Genomic DNA, 14,585 nt, shown 5'->3' on the forward strand with positions numbered 1-14,585 from the left:
AAAAAAAACCCACCCCACCAAAACAAAAGAAACCCTTACAACAATCAAGCAGTTTGTTGTAAGGGAACATCCGATAAGCCTTTTTATTCCTGCTGAATAAGTTGCTGCCATTACAGGTGAAACATTCATGGTAATTAGTTGAACCTGTGCTTCAACCCCCTCAGCGTTTAGACATATTCCTTAAAGACGATCTGTAATGTATGGAAGGAGCTGTCAAACTCAAACTTTGGGTCCCCCTCGTCCCTCCCCCTCCCCTCAAAACAGCATATTTTGGTAGCTAGCATACCTACCCACACATTCCCTACTGCCCTTTTAAAAGAAAGACTTTTAAGACTCTCTGAGTTCAAACAAGACGTTTGAGAGATGCTTAATTGGCCCCACTGGATAGGAAAGCATTAAATCCTGGTCCCCAATACTCATTCGGTGTAGCTTCTTTTTAAATGGCAAGCAGAATCATCTAATTCTATATACAAATCAACTAGCACGATACTGCTTGGTTGAAAGGGTCACCACAATTATGTAAAACATGAGTATTAACTATAATTGGGATAGTTTGCTAATACAATAAAAAGCTCTGAACATGAGAAAAGTTATGCTCGCAGCAGTAGCTATCACTTTCTAAAGTAAGAATTCATGGATGAAATGACATGAAAAAGATGGTTATAAAATTTTAATGGAATGATAAAAGGCAAAAGTCAGCCTCTCAGCTGAATTCTTAAAATCCCTATATATCACAATCAGCTCCTTAACTGTAAAATCAATGTGGAGTATAACATGTTGTCAATGTGGTTGTCACTGGAGGGAAGACTGCAAAGGATGACAGCTACACAGCTCAGCCTGACAATGATGAAAATAAAATCATAAAGCTTTTTACATGGATGTAATTGTTTATAAAAGTAACTACTGAACATGGGAACAGTGGGCATCTTTTTCCTTAAGATTCTTAGTTCATATTTCAAACCATTTCATTACAGTATTAATACTAAAAGGTAGTTTCATTTTGGCAAATGAAATTATCTTTTATGGCAGGCTATTTTGCTCATCTGCTTCAAAAGTTCAGGCTTGACTTAAAACGAAGACACAAAATTATCATTTTTTTTTTTAATTCTCTGACTAGAACCACACATTTGTTTACTTATTGTACTGACTGGGGGAGCAAGGAGCTATACTCTCATGGATGTATATCAGAGGAATCTATACTTTCATTAATATACTGAGACATGTACCTGGACTACTGCCCTTTAAAGCTAATGAGAAATACCTGATTTGCTGGGAAACTCTCTCACTAAGCAGAATAGAAATTCTGTGCCTTTTATTCTTGAATCATTTACTCTTTTCAGGAACATGGAGAATTAAATTATACATATTAACAAAATGGGGTTTCTTTTGTATACTACTGACTATACCCAGCAGAAAAACCAAATTGTGTACCTTCGGGCACAAGGGACCACAGGGATCTTTTATCACATCAGACCACAGAACTCAAAAGTCATTAAGCTGTTTGTGCAGTGGCATGCAGTCTATAGGAACCCCTTCGAATACGTATTAAGAGCTGTCTTTGGAATATTCAGACTTTTTGCCCTCTGCTGTTCCAAATACACATTGGTTCCTCAGCCTATCAGTTAAGAATCTTCTTCTGATTCCTAATCTATAGGCATGCACAGGCAGTCTGTACTTTTATCAAACAATCATCATATCTGCCATGATACTGCTACAGATTAATTTGGTCTTCTGTCCTTTTGCTATTCACCCTGTCATGCATTTCACATGACTTTTGCTTATCACCTCACCAGGTTTTGTCTTCACTTGCTTCAGTTTCCCTCTATCTTTCTTGAGCATGGGTGACTACATCCACACCAACTAAATACGGATTACTTTATATGCCTAAACTATATGGATCTAATTTACACAGCTAAAGTAGGAGACTTGTTTTCTCAGACAATTAATATAATCAGCAGAGAAAGCAAGCACTTCCACAAGCTGAGAACTGCATTATCTGCCCTCTTGTCCCAACGGCATTGCCTCTCTCTGTTGTCTACACAAGGAAGCTTTAAGAGAATAGGTCTCCTCATCCTGGCACCAAAGCTTTGTGCTAAGCGTGCCAGAGGAGCACACCATAGCACTCTAAATGACAAGAATAACACTTCCCTGCTTTGTCAAGAAATAGCTCAGCTGAGGCATTGCAGGAGCTCTCTCTTGTTTTTAATTTGCTTTTTTTTTTCTCTAGCAACTTTCCTATGTAATGATCTCAAGTCTAATGTCAAAATACTTTTGACATTACTTATTATGAATAAACATTGGACTGGCCTATAACTTCTTTATACATGAAAGAGATGGACTTGCAGTCACTTACGTAAGAACCAAAAAACAAACAATTGGACTTCCTGATAGGCAACTCACAAAACCTTCCCTCTCAAGCAATGCAAGCCAGGCACTTACAAAAGGGCTTCAGTAAGAGCTTTCCATACTGGAATTGCACACTGATCCACAGGACCAAAACACAGGCAATGTAGAGAACATGCTGGTGACTGAGATATCCTGCTGTATGCAACTCATCAGATTGCAGGCAGTTTCTGGGACATTCAAAAGAAAAAAAAAAAAAAACAAAAAACAGCTATTCTCTACAGTAGCAATTTTGCTACCTTCAAGTAACTACAACCAGCTCCTGTACAGCTTCCTTCCTGGATAGCTCAAAGACTTCCATACCAAAAGGGAAAACTGAACAGATATCTTCTTTTTGTACCTACAAAATTTCATTTTATTTCTGAATGCAATGCATGAAATTCTGCTCTCAGTTCAGTGATACGTACTGACCTCTCAGTTCACTGGTGGTTACATTGATTGCAAGAGTTATCTTAAATTTACATTCAAGTTCTTGAAAGCAAGACCTAATCCAGCAACTTCATCAGCTGCTTCTGTTTGGCAATAAATAGTCTGATGGAATACTGACCAAGATCACTGGAACAAACACCTTTCATTAACATGTTTAGCAGGTTTTAAAATATTCATAGGTTATGTACATTATTATCTGGCACAGGCAGGTTAGATTTAAAAAAAATGCACGGAATTAGTTACTAGTGCCACACTCACATAAACAGAAGTATTTGAAAACTATTTACAAAATTTTTTCTTGCACTAAAAAGTACCCCAAACCTATTAACCTGTGTATTAAAACATCTTATTATCACACACAACAGATTTTTATGGCAGCATTTGCTACTTTTTCCTTAATCATTCCTAATACCCTCATAGTTTACTAAATATTTATCATAAATAAAATACAATATGCAGTTATATTGTGAAAACAACAGCTTGTATTAGCACAACAAATTTTAAAAGCGGATGTGTTGATTTACATCTGTTGCTATCAGGTGTATGTGCACAAACACATACACACATATACTTTATTCCTACAGATATTTTATGCTCCGGTGAAACAAAAAAGATGTATATTCACTGCATAAAATTCAATAAGGACATGTGTACATAGTTATAGTTCGACAGAGTAAGAGATATGGGAAATTTCTACTGTCAAATTGTACTTTAAGAAGTCAAAGTCTATTGGTTAGCAGGGCCAGGAATTAAGTGTACTTCTGCAACAAGCTGTCAGTATAGGCAGTTTTATAAGAAACATTTAAACCTTGACAGAAATACTGCTTACACCCAACGATAATCATTCAGTCTTAAGCAACTGAGTTGACTATCCTTTCACAGATGGCAGCCCTCCACAGTGACACCAAAACCAGAGTCCTTTGTCACTGCTGCAAGTTGGGGTTTGGATTTTTTTGTAAATTGCAAGGGTCGTTGGATACTAGGGATGCATCAGCATGTATTCTTTAGCAGTATCAATGCAAATGGAAAAGGACATTTTAAGGAAAATAATTTTCCCTTTGGAGACATAAAATTTATAACTGATCTACAGATGTTCATTGTAACTAAGGAACAAGATGCAGCAAGCATCATCAGAGGCGAGATATTTATTAATCTCAAAATATTTTAATTATGTAAACACTGGCAGAGGCATTATATCTTTATTTTCTTGTTCTAAACTTTTCTTTGGCACTATCTACTTTTCATACTAATTTAAGGCATTTTTGCAGCCAGGTTTTGCAAAGGGTAGCATTTCATGCTAGTGCACAGACCACCAAAGTTCTATGCAGCAAGTAACTTCTATATATATGTTCAAGAAGACTATACAGGAATGTATGTCCTGTGCAGGCCTTCTGCCTTATCCCTAATTCCCAAAAAGAGAATTTTAAAATTGTACACCTACTACTTTGCACAAAAAATTATTGTACACACTAAACAAGTGATACCTTCTATAAACACACTTCTGTGCACCTATCCAACCAGAGCTAAGTAATCATTGCAATTTGAACAAAATAGTCATATTTTTAGACCATCAATGTAGACATGTTAAATAATATTGTATCTATTTTTGGTAACAAACAATTACAATAAAGGAAGTGAATCTCAACAAAGATATTCACAGGTAGATAAAATCTGCCGTACTTAAAGACCAAGTTCAGAACTTATTTTTATTACATAATTACTTACAGGTAATTTGTTCATAGAAGCATTTATACCTTTGGAGCTTAGATGGACTTATCATATACATTTCTATTGTGAATTATTTGCTCAGCTTCAAAGAAATATGTTTTAGAATTGTGAGAACATATATTTTTTTCTGGGTGTGCAGACAGCTATTCATTTAGAGAAGGGACTAAAATGAAGTTGAATTACCAGCACCAAATATTTGCTACAACAATATCAAGTTAAATTTACAGTCTGAAATGCAGCTTTCATATTACTGTAAAAGAGAATGAGACCATAAGGCACTTTGGTGTGAAGCCAGAAAAAGCAACATAGTAATAAAGCCACACACCCCTGCACCTTTTCCTGCTCAGTGTGACTTTCTTATGAGACACGATACAATAGAAAAAATCTTTTTTAGAAAATACTTCATTTCTCTAAAATTTGGTAAAATGGAGTTATCCATTGCTCATTAAAAAAAAAAAAAAAAAAGTATTTGAAAACAACAGATTTTTCCAAAAAGTGTGCTATTAGATATCCTGCTACATTGTAAGAGAAAACTAATAGCTGTTTCTTAAAAAAAAAAGATAATTGGAAATTATATATTTTGTATATGTACTATATACAACAATCTCATTTTGTCATATGTTTCTACATACATATTGTATCAGGTGCAAAATCCTACACTGCCAACTAACTGGCTGTACCTATATGCTCACACCTATTTGTTAAATCAAGGAACTGTTGAACAAATTATGTGGAGTGAGTCTGCAGAACATCGAACAAGGAAAGTGATGGGACTAGCAATGACAAACTCAATTTCAGACCAGTAGATCACCACTTTGAATTAACAACGATCACTGGGAATGAAAAGTTCTGTTCAGCTGTGGTACAGTTTAAGTATTCTCAACACAGAGATAAGACAACTGTCATATACTATTAACTTCAACTTGTTTTCCCTGATATGACTGAAATCAGAATCAACTCCCTGAATGTAAAGGAATACCACTTACAAAGGTGTACTTACCCAGTGTATATTAAACTAACCATATAGGAAGTCATATGCATGGAGGGATATTATGTAAAGAAATAAGATACTACTTAACAAAACATAGATTAAATATTCATATTTTGTGAAAGTCTAAGAGAACAGATACTTGATCCCTTAGGAGTTATTATTGCAAGTTAATATTCAGGAAGGAAATACATTATTGCTATTTAACTGAAAAAGCTAGATAACCAAAAGAAATTCTGTGCAATGGCAGCTGAATTGTTATTTATATTTTCTGCTAAACGGGGTTAAATAAGATTGGACTGCTTACTGTCCTCTGCTGTAGTCATTGAAGTCCAGTTGCTATATGCATTGCCATAACCATTGGAGGCAACCACTCTCATCTCATACTCGGTGTACGGCTGAAGATCTCCAACCCTGTGTTCTAAGGATGCAGTAGGGCTTGAAAGCAAACTGCAAAGAAAAGCAGCATAAGTTACATCATTAAACATCCCAGCACCTAAAGAAAGACTTAAACATTATATGTCTGGTAACAAAACCAGCCACCCTAAAGGTGAGCCATATTCTAGATAATGGGACTTTTGTTGCTCAGCAGTTGATGGTGGCCTTGCTATGGTCTGCGTACTCTAAAATGTCACCAGCAGAATGCTTCCGCTGCATCTGGAGTCGGTAGCTGGGCGCGCCTGGGGCGTTGTTGCGAGCTGGTGTAGACCAGACAACCTGAAGACTGGTAGGAGTGGCAGATGAAAGCCTTGGGGGCATCACACCATCTGGAGCTGTTGAAAAACATGGATGAATTAGAGCAGAGAAAACCATGGAGAACATATGCCGGGTGGAAACAAAATGCTCCATATACTGGAAAAACTGTTCCTCGGGATCAACAGCAATGTTAACATGGTCCATTTAGTTTAACATTTTTACTACTGAACAATGCTATTTCTTCATTTTCTTCTTTCCAATACAGTTAATGTGAATATCATTTTGCTACAAGCAAACCTCCAAACACCAAAAGTAATTCAGAAGCAACATATTCTCTACCACCTGTTCAAATATTATCTTCTTCTCCTTGTGCCCAGCTCTCCCACCCCGAGAAGTTAAAGAAATGCTCACAGAAATGTTACCCAGCAAAAGTAAAATTGATCAGACTTTTTGTCATTCAGATACCTTCTCACCCTTATAAATTAACGATAATTTTAAAAGAAAACAGCAGAAGTTTTAAGGGAAAAAAGGTCTTGAGATAGAAATCAAAATAGATTCACTGAAGCCTCAGTCTCTAGCCCACTGTTTTGTTAAGAAATTGGTTTTCATGAAGTCCAGGAAATGAAGATCAAAATGTGTCAGTACTGATACCACCAATGACCTTTAATTGCTATAAATTTCACTGCATGCAGTAAAAAGAACCATGCCAATTTGCACCCATGAGTTTATGGCTTTGTTTTTTCCTTAAGAAGAAAACTATCTGCTAAAGAAACTTTCTGTATATAAACACATCAGAAACTTTTATATATAATGTATGTCTGTAGCCATAGCTCTGTAGCTCTTTTCCGGAGAGTTAAAAGAGTGGAAAGTTACTGGCTTTGTCATTTAAACGCTTGTATAATACTTTTGCTTTTCATGGTCCAGTAGTTACCATTTGCTTCTTTCTTTGATCTTTCCAACAGAAATTTTTTCTGCTGCTATTTCCTTCCTTCTCTATTGGAAAAAACAGTCTCACAGATCTGTAACTTAAGGTGTAGTTGTAAGCCTCAAGGCGTAAGTTGTAAGTTGTAAGACAAGCAAACAGGATTTTACAGTAAGTTTTATGATTTTCATTTACCACCTGTATATGAGGTGGTTACTAAGAAGAGGGAAACAGAGTTTGTGATACACTGTCTGAATCATTCTCTCCCCTAAACAGATGAAAGAATGGCATTGGCTCAGGAAAAAAAAAAAAAAAGTTAATCAATCATATACAATTGCTTTTTATTTATACTGACATATACATACAGAGATACGTCAACCAGCATCTGCCACTTTTACTCTGATTACACATACTTACGACTGGGCAACTTAAAAATTCTTCAGCTCTAGCTCCAAACTGCATTATGTAGAAAAGGCATAGGACATGTCTTGCTCCAGCCTAGAGACTTGTTCCCTTTCCCATAAGTTCAAGGTCTGCCAGTTCTCATATGAAATTTTTACTAAAAGCTGTCTGCTGGTGTACCCAAGTTATTCCCAGGTATTTTACCCCTGAGAATTGCCCCCTGGCCCTGCAACCTTCCTGCTTTTTCAGGACAAGATGAAGTGGAACAGGATCTCCAGCTCCCCTCATTCCCTTCCCCTCCTGTCTGTGTGAAAAAGACAACAAAATTTCTGGGACTGAGCCAGCGTGGCTGCCTTTGGATGCTCCCTCCTGCTGCTGTTATCTAGGCATAGGCAATAAGGCCCCAGTAAATCCCAAGTAAACTTGAAATACTCCTGTTTATAAATCCAGGAGATGTTGGAGGCTAAGGTGATTCATGGTCTGCAGATCCCTTGCCAACACCTTCAAGGCCAATCAAGAGCTTGTAAGCACCTCAACTCCAAGGGAAGATGATGGCTGGTTTAACTTGAACAGCCCCCCAACATCTGTCCAGCTGAGCCATCAGAAACAAAACATCTGCATACCAAATGTCTCTGTATGTGAATTAAATTTCACCCTTAGAGTAAAAGGAGGAACATATATTTACCTCACTTAACATTGTTCTGTTTAGCAGCCACATAACTAATGTTGGAGTTAAATTGTGCAATAAGAGGATTTAAATCTTATGGATGTAAAGTAAAGTACTCACAAATGATCATTAATTATTTTGGCACCCCTTTATAAAGTTATTCCTGAACTTGTCAGCAGGCAAAGAGTCAGCACGAGAAAGACGGCACAACTAATGTAAAAGCTTCTATTGGAGGGTTCTGAAGTGGTTTTACAAGCTGATGCTAACACAAAGACTCAATATTCCTTCAAAGAAGGGCTCTACCTCATTTAAAACTGAACTGTCTGTAGCTTAAAATGCACTAGTTGCACACAGAAATCCTACACGGGGGGGGGGGGGGGAAAGCTACATCTAAAAATGAATCTAAATGAATTTAATTAGCTGAGCTGTAGTTTGACCAGGAAGCCAAAGTTCACATTACTATTGAGGAGACAGCATGAGCAACTCACTGAGGAGGCAAAAGCGTTAAATTTATTTCCAGTTCTGTCAGGACACATGACTTCACCTTTGTCTTTCATTTCTCAATCTGTTAAATGGAGATAATAATACTTATCCTTCTTTGTAAAGCTCTCCGAGATCTACAAAGTAAAAGCTCCGATTAAGCTCTATGTATGTATGGTGCTGGTTATTACAGCGATACTGGAATGTTCATCAAAAAACAAAGATGTAGCTGTCTAAATGTCAATAACAATTCACAGTGCAGATGTTATTTTAGTGGCGTAGGTAATCTCAGCTAAATGTTCAAATCTCTTTTACCAACAAAAGCACAGCATAGGAAAGAGTAGAAAATTTGGACAAATCTCTACTGTAAAAGTTGACTGACCTGTAGAACAAGCCAAGCCCACTACTTTCAAACCAACACATTAGAATATACAGCAAATGCATTTAATCTGAAAGACTTCCTGCAGGTCGCAGGAGTACCCTCGGCTCTGCACTTCCACAGGGAGGGGGCAGGGGATACAACGGATTGTCAAATCTCTGCTGAGTCATAAAGAGAAAGGTGCTCTATTAAACTAATCACGCTTTGATCATTAAAGCTACAGAGCACTTCCCCCCCCAAAATGGTAATTATAAATTGCACACAAAACATCCTCTATTTCAAACACTCCTCATCACCAAGGTCTTCAGTGTAACATTTCCCTCAGCTTAACCCTTTTTATCCAATCCATATTCCCAAGAGACTCCTTACTATCCAAGTAATAACTGGCAACCAGCAATAATTCTACTGCAAATTTCTCAACAGAAGAGCCATGTATCTATCAGCTTGATATATTGTCTTTAAGATGCAATGTTGCTCAAAAAGCTCCCCTCAAGCTTTAATATGACCCTCAGGGGGCAACCACTCCACTTGCAACCTACTGAATCAACATCTAGCCCAGTAAACCCTCACTTAGCAGGGCAGAAAGTCATGCTTTGTATATGAAAAGACTACAAAGGCAGAATAAAATATTTAATCAGATGCCAATTCTAATCAAAGAATTAATAAACAGTCCCACAAAATAATAAAAATTAAAGGCCGTTTCCAGCTGACAATGGTATATTGTGTTCCAGATGCTCAGGTACATGCAGATGAGTCAAGAAAGATCTGATCCCTGCTTGGCCACTTATGCACTAAGCAGTCTTTCTTTGAAAAGTGTTTCAGTTTCTTGCCTCAATTTCCTTATCTTAAACAGCACATACAGTGGTAGCCAGCTTTGTATTTGTTTATTTTAGTACAGCAAGCATTGTGTTAAATGATTGTACTTAAATGTTTACTCCATGTCAAAAGCCTGTTTTTCTAAGAGGTATTTGCTATATTTGTTATAAGGATATATCTGAAAATTAAATTTTCTGAAAGTAGACTTTGAGTAGAACAATTGAAAGTGAACTACCATTAGGACAATAAATTATTATTTAGTTATAAAAATGTCTGCACCATTAGCCTTTAATAAGATGAAGAAGAGTCAGCAGAGCTTGAGTTGGTATCTGTCAAGCTGGTGTCGGCTCACACTAACTTTGATACGAAGTAACACCACTTTTAACAGTGATCAGATATATTGGCCCTGCTGTATCTATAATATCTGCAGACAGGCAGCTCAAAAGGTTTGGAGCTATGTAAATGTAACTCTACAATTTGCTACATCTTCATATGCAAAATATTTAGCACAGATGATGCATTTGTATCTTATTGAAATATTTTTCACACATGTGGATGAAAATGATAACTGCAGGTGTTTACAGAGAAGGAAAATAGGCTTTCCACAGTTTCTGGCATAACAGCAAGGAAAAGTTTCAGTCAGACTGCCTTTAGATGAATATCTCCCTCAGTCATGCCGACTCCCACTCTTTTCCAGGTTCAATTCACAAATCCCATTTCTTTATCTCATTGCAGTGGTTGTTTAGATACTCCTGATTCATTTTCTATTTCAGGTGCCCATACTGAGATCATCTCATTACAGCATTTTTTATGGCAATATGTTCTGCACGTTGACATTTGTTTCTTCTGATTTTCCCAGGTATGCCTGTTATCTAGTTGTTTGCTCAGTCCAAATAATTTCAGTCATTGCACTCTCCATAATTCTTAACATGGCCATGTGGGTTTGTTTCATTTAACCGAAAGACAGGCCATGATGCTAGGCCATATGTCATCACTAGAAGGGCATGCTAGTTATAAACCTTTATCTATTGGCAAAGCAGAAGATTGCTTTTATTTCTTTCTTATCTTTACAGGTTCATTGAAGTTTACTCCAGTTTGGGTTTTAACCCTCTTTTCCCAGTTATCTTTCCTACTTGGCGTACAGCAACTATACACAGTTGGTTTTGGTTTTTCATTTAATATATATGGTTGTTTTCCACATACTCAATGCCTAAAGAATGCATAGAGTATTTTTAGATTTTCTTCTTGATTTTATAATTTCCCTGATATATGTTTTCATTTCTAGAGGTACCTCGATCTAATAATACATATACCATGGACAGCGCACCCCTTACTCAACACACGTCCGTGCACTTCGGAACACACAATGCAATAGGTGACCTTATTGCTTGTCCCCCTCTGGCACATGGGGCTTGGGAAGAAAGGAAGCTGCGCTATGGGAAAAAGCAAGTGAAGAGACATAAAGGAGTAGCTTAAAGCCACCATAAACTTCCCAGTAAATTCAAATCTGTTCACATCTTATGTCAGTGAATTTTTTTTTTCCAAAGTTTAACATAAGCAGGATGCAGAAATATCTTGTTCTTTCTTCATGATCTATCCTGTTTTATACATCTGATCTCTGCTATAACAGTAATTTAATTTGAAAAAGAGTATCTTTGTACATCTTTTCACTTTTAGCATTAATCTTTAATGTTACTTGTACTTGTAAGGCACAATAGCACTCAGGAAAATGAAAATAAGAATTCTGAAAAAATCTAAAATTTATCTTTATATGGATTGGGTGTGTAAGCTCTAGCTGCAAATTTTCCTTCCCTTGCACTATTTGGTATTCCAAGATACAGAGTACAATTTCAGTAGGGCCCTGAAAATCAACTTAAGCTTTACTCCATGACCTGCAGACCCAAAGATTTTGAAATCCCAGAGCAGGCTTACTTATTCCTCATTAATACTGCTCCAGCAAAACCCAAAATCAGACACACACCCCTCCTTTTAATGAACTTTTCTTCATGTACAACCTGAACATCTGCAATCCAGATATGGGTCTCAAGTAAAAATACATGTAAGAGATGCCCCTTTCCTAAGTGTTATATTTTACTGAGGTCAACACTATAAAAATGTCTTACATATTTGTCACCTTTACCTTTAGATAAGAAGTAACCTGTCTTCCTTTCTCATGTTAGCTAAAAGTTTATCCGTGTTACTCAGCAAGAACTTTGCTAAACTAAAAGCTACAAAAGAATGCCAATAAGCAATTAGCTGAATAATTTATTATTTTAATACCTGTAATAAAGACATCGGATGGAATTTATAACTGCCCAGTAAAACTAATCATTCATCAAACTGTTTAAAAGGATGCCTAGCCAATAACTGTCATATCACAAAATTATTTTTTTAAAAAATACTATGAGGAAAAAAGCAAAAAGATTGGTATTACAAAATCAGGCAGAAACCAAAATTAAACAAACAGATCCTGTGGGTTAATTGTGACTCTGGTTACTGGAAAATAAAATTTCTCTGTGAAGTAGCTTTGAGAAACTATTTTATCTGCCTCTTTCTACTTAGGGGAACAGATGTGGCAAGAGCAGAGGGAACAAGATCCCGCCTATCTTCATGCAATAGCTTCATCTTTCTGCATGAAACAGCTTTAGAGATTAATTTGAGGACTTCTGAACAACCTACAGTTGTCACCATCCCTCTCATCTCCTCCACAGACAGCACAAGCAGAAAGTTTGACTCTCTGGCTTGCCTGGAGGGGACCAGGCCCTGTCACAGCTCTGCCAAAGCACTGCACCCCTCAAGCTGCCACCTCTTCTCCTGCCCTTTCTGTAATAGAAAAATGTGCATTTATGCTGCCACATTTCCAGTGGCATTTACATGTTGTTTGGAAATTAATACCATATAGTACTGTGATTTATAAATAGAAAGAACATTTAGAAAAAGAAAATCAGTATTGTTGACTAATAGAAGTAAAATCTTAGTTTGAAATGAGGAAGAAAAATCACCTTACTTTTAACTAAAAATATCCATTGTTTATACCAATAAACTAACCATTCTTCACCGCAGGCTCACATATTAAGGGATCAGATGACTTTATCATTGCTGGCAATGTTACAAAAGGGAAGGCACTTCTTCCTTGGGTGTAAGTACATTTGGATAGCTCAGCTGAAGATGTGCAGTCATTAATACACCTCCTTGCAGCTGTGATTTGGTTCTAATCTCATGATGGCACAGATATAAAACAATACTAAAAGTACAAACAGCTAGTCTCATTGTCTTGCAGATGTGCGTGTGATGTGTTTATGGTATGATATTCCCATAATCACTGATGATACACCATTGTTTTCTGCAAGGAACTTGCAGAGTTTCTGAAAGCTTTTGTATATTCTAACTTATCTACTCTCCTGAAATATATCTTTATGAAATATATGTATATGACGTATGAGAAAAACAACTAGTTCTTGTATATTTTGTTCATATATCGAAAAGTGCCATAGGAGTGCACTAGGGAACATGTTGTCAAAGAAACCATGGAATTTTATCTTCTCATTTCCCATTTTCTCTAAGGTGTATGTGCTTATCACAACAATATCAAAGTGTCTTCTATGTCAATGCACTGAAATAAATATATTCCCATTGAAAGTCGTGAAGGAAATTCAGAAACTGGGAATGTAAAAAAATCTCATAAACATTACAGACTCTACCTTTACTGACTAGGAGTTTCCTCTTGGCTTGCAAGAAGTGTTCACCTAAAGACAGTGGGAGTCATGCCCTTAGAATACTGAGTATATAATTCTTTGAAAATTTACCTCTTATACTTCAATCAAGTGTCTTAGAAAATTTTGATCCCTGGAAGTCTTTTTCAGTAACAACCACATTCTCACAAATAGAAGTTAAAAAAAAAAATAAAATTACTACTTTGCTCCAATCTCCAAGCTATTAAAAAGCATGTTATCTTTTCCTGTTTACTTGAGTTGGAAAAGGCTGAAAACAAAAATATGAAAGAACAATACTTATTAAGTAGAAGCTCTTGTTTGTGTGTTATCTTAACCTGCTTCTCAATTCACTTTAAGGCGTTCAATGCATATAGCCTTTGAAGTAGCCTATACTCTCTAGCTTTCTTCTGCAAAGTACAGAACATGTCAGGTTCAGACAAAATACCAAAAATTACTGTATATTTTATTAAAAGCCTATTTTTTCCTCTCTCTCTTTTTAACAAAAGTCTAATTTAGTTGTTGTTCCCTTAGGTACAAAGTACACAGTTCATAATTCATTTGATATAAAATGTCAGTTTAGATTTTTGCACTTCTTTGATAAATGAGAAAAAACATGTACATTTCAATTTCCTTCTACGAGGTTTTACTAGCAGAAGTCCCCCTCCCATTGTGCTGCTCAAAGACCTTTGTGCTAAATTAAACATCAAGATTCAGAAACTGTAGGGAATGATATTTCCAAGACATACAGTACAAATACATGAGACTGGGAAAAAAAGGTAATGATTTTTCCTACCAGTAAAGTGATGTCTCCCAAAGAGCATCTTTGATCCTTGAATTAGTTCTCAGTTATAATTTAATATATCAAAACTGTCAGCAGCTTTACTTACATTTAGACATAAAGTGATATAGTCAGCTCCACAAAGAGCAAAATACAACATTCAGGGGCTTGCTCCCCTGCCAAC

The 14,585-nt window shown here is 36.4% G+C and overlaps 1 protein-coding gene across 1 annotated transcript in view; it reads right to left on the minus strand.

The window, feature by feature from the left end:
* The window catches only part of USH2A (usherin), a 391,715-nt gene that overhangs the window by 133,437 nt on the left and 243,693 nt on the right, over nt 1-14,585 (minus strand). Inside the window, exons 38-39 of the mRNA XM_040612018.1 lie at nt 6,171-6,321; nt 5,856-5,998 (exon numbers count right to left, since the gene is read on the minus strand). Of these exons, the coding sequence (XP_040467952.1) occupies nt 5,856-5,998; nt 6,171-6,321 (294 nt within the window). The remainder of the gene's footprint in view (nt 1-5,855; nt 5,999-6,170; nt 6,322-14,585) is intronic.

Source organism: Falco naumanni, chromosome 12, assembly GCF_017639655.2.
Source record: "Falco naumanni isolate bFalNau1 chromosome 12, bFalNau1.pat, whole genome shotgun sequence".
NCBI lineage: Eukaryota > Metazoa > Chordata > Aves > Falconiformes > Falconidae > Falco > Falco naumanni.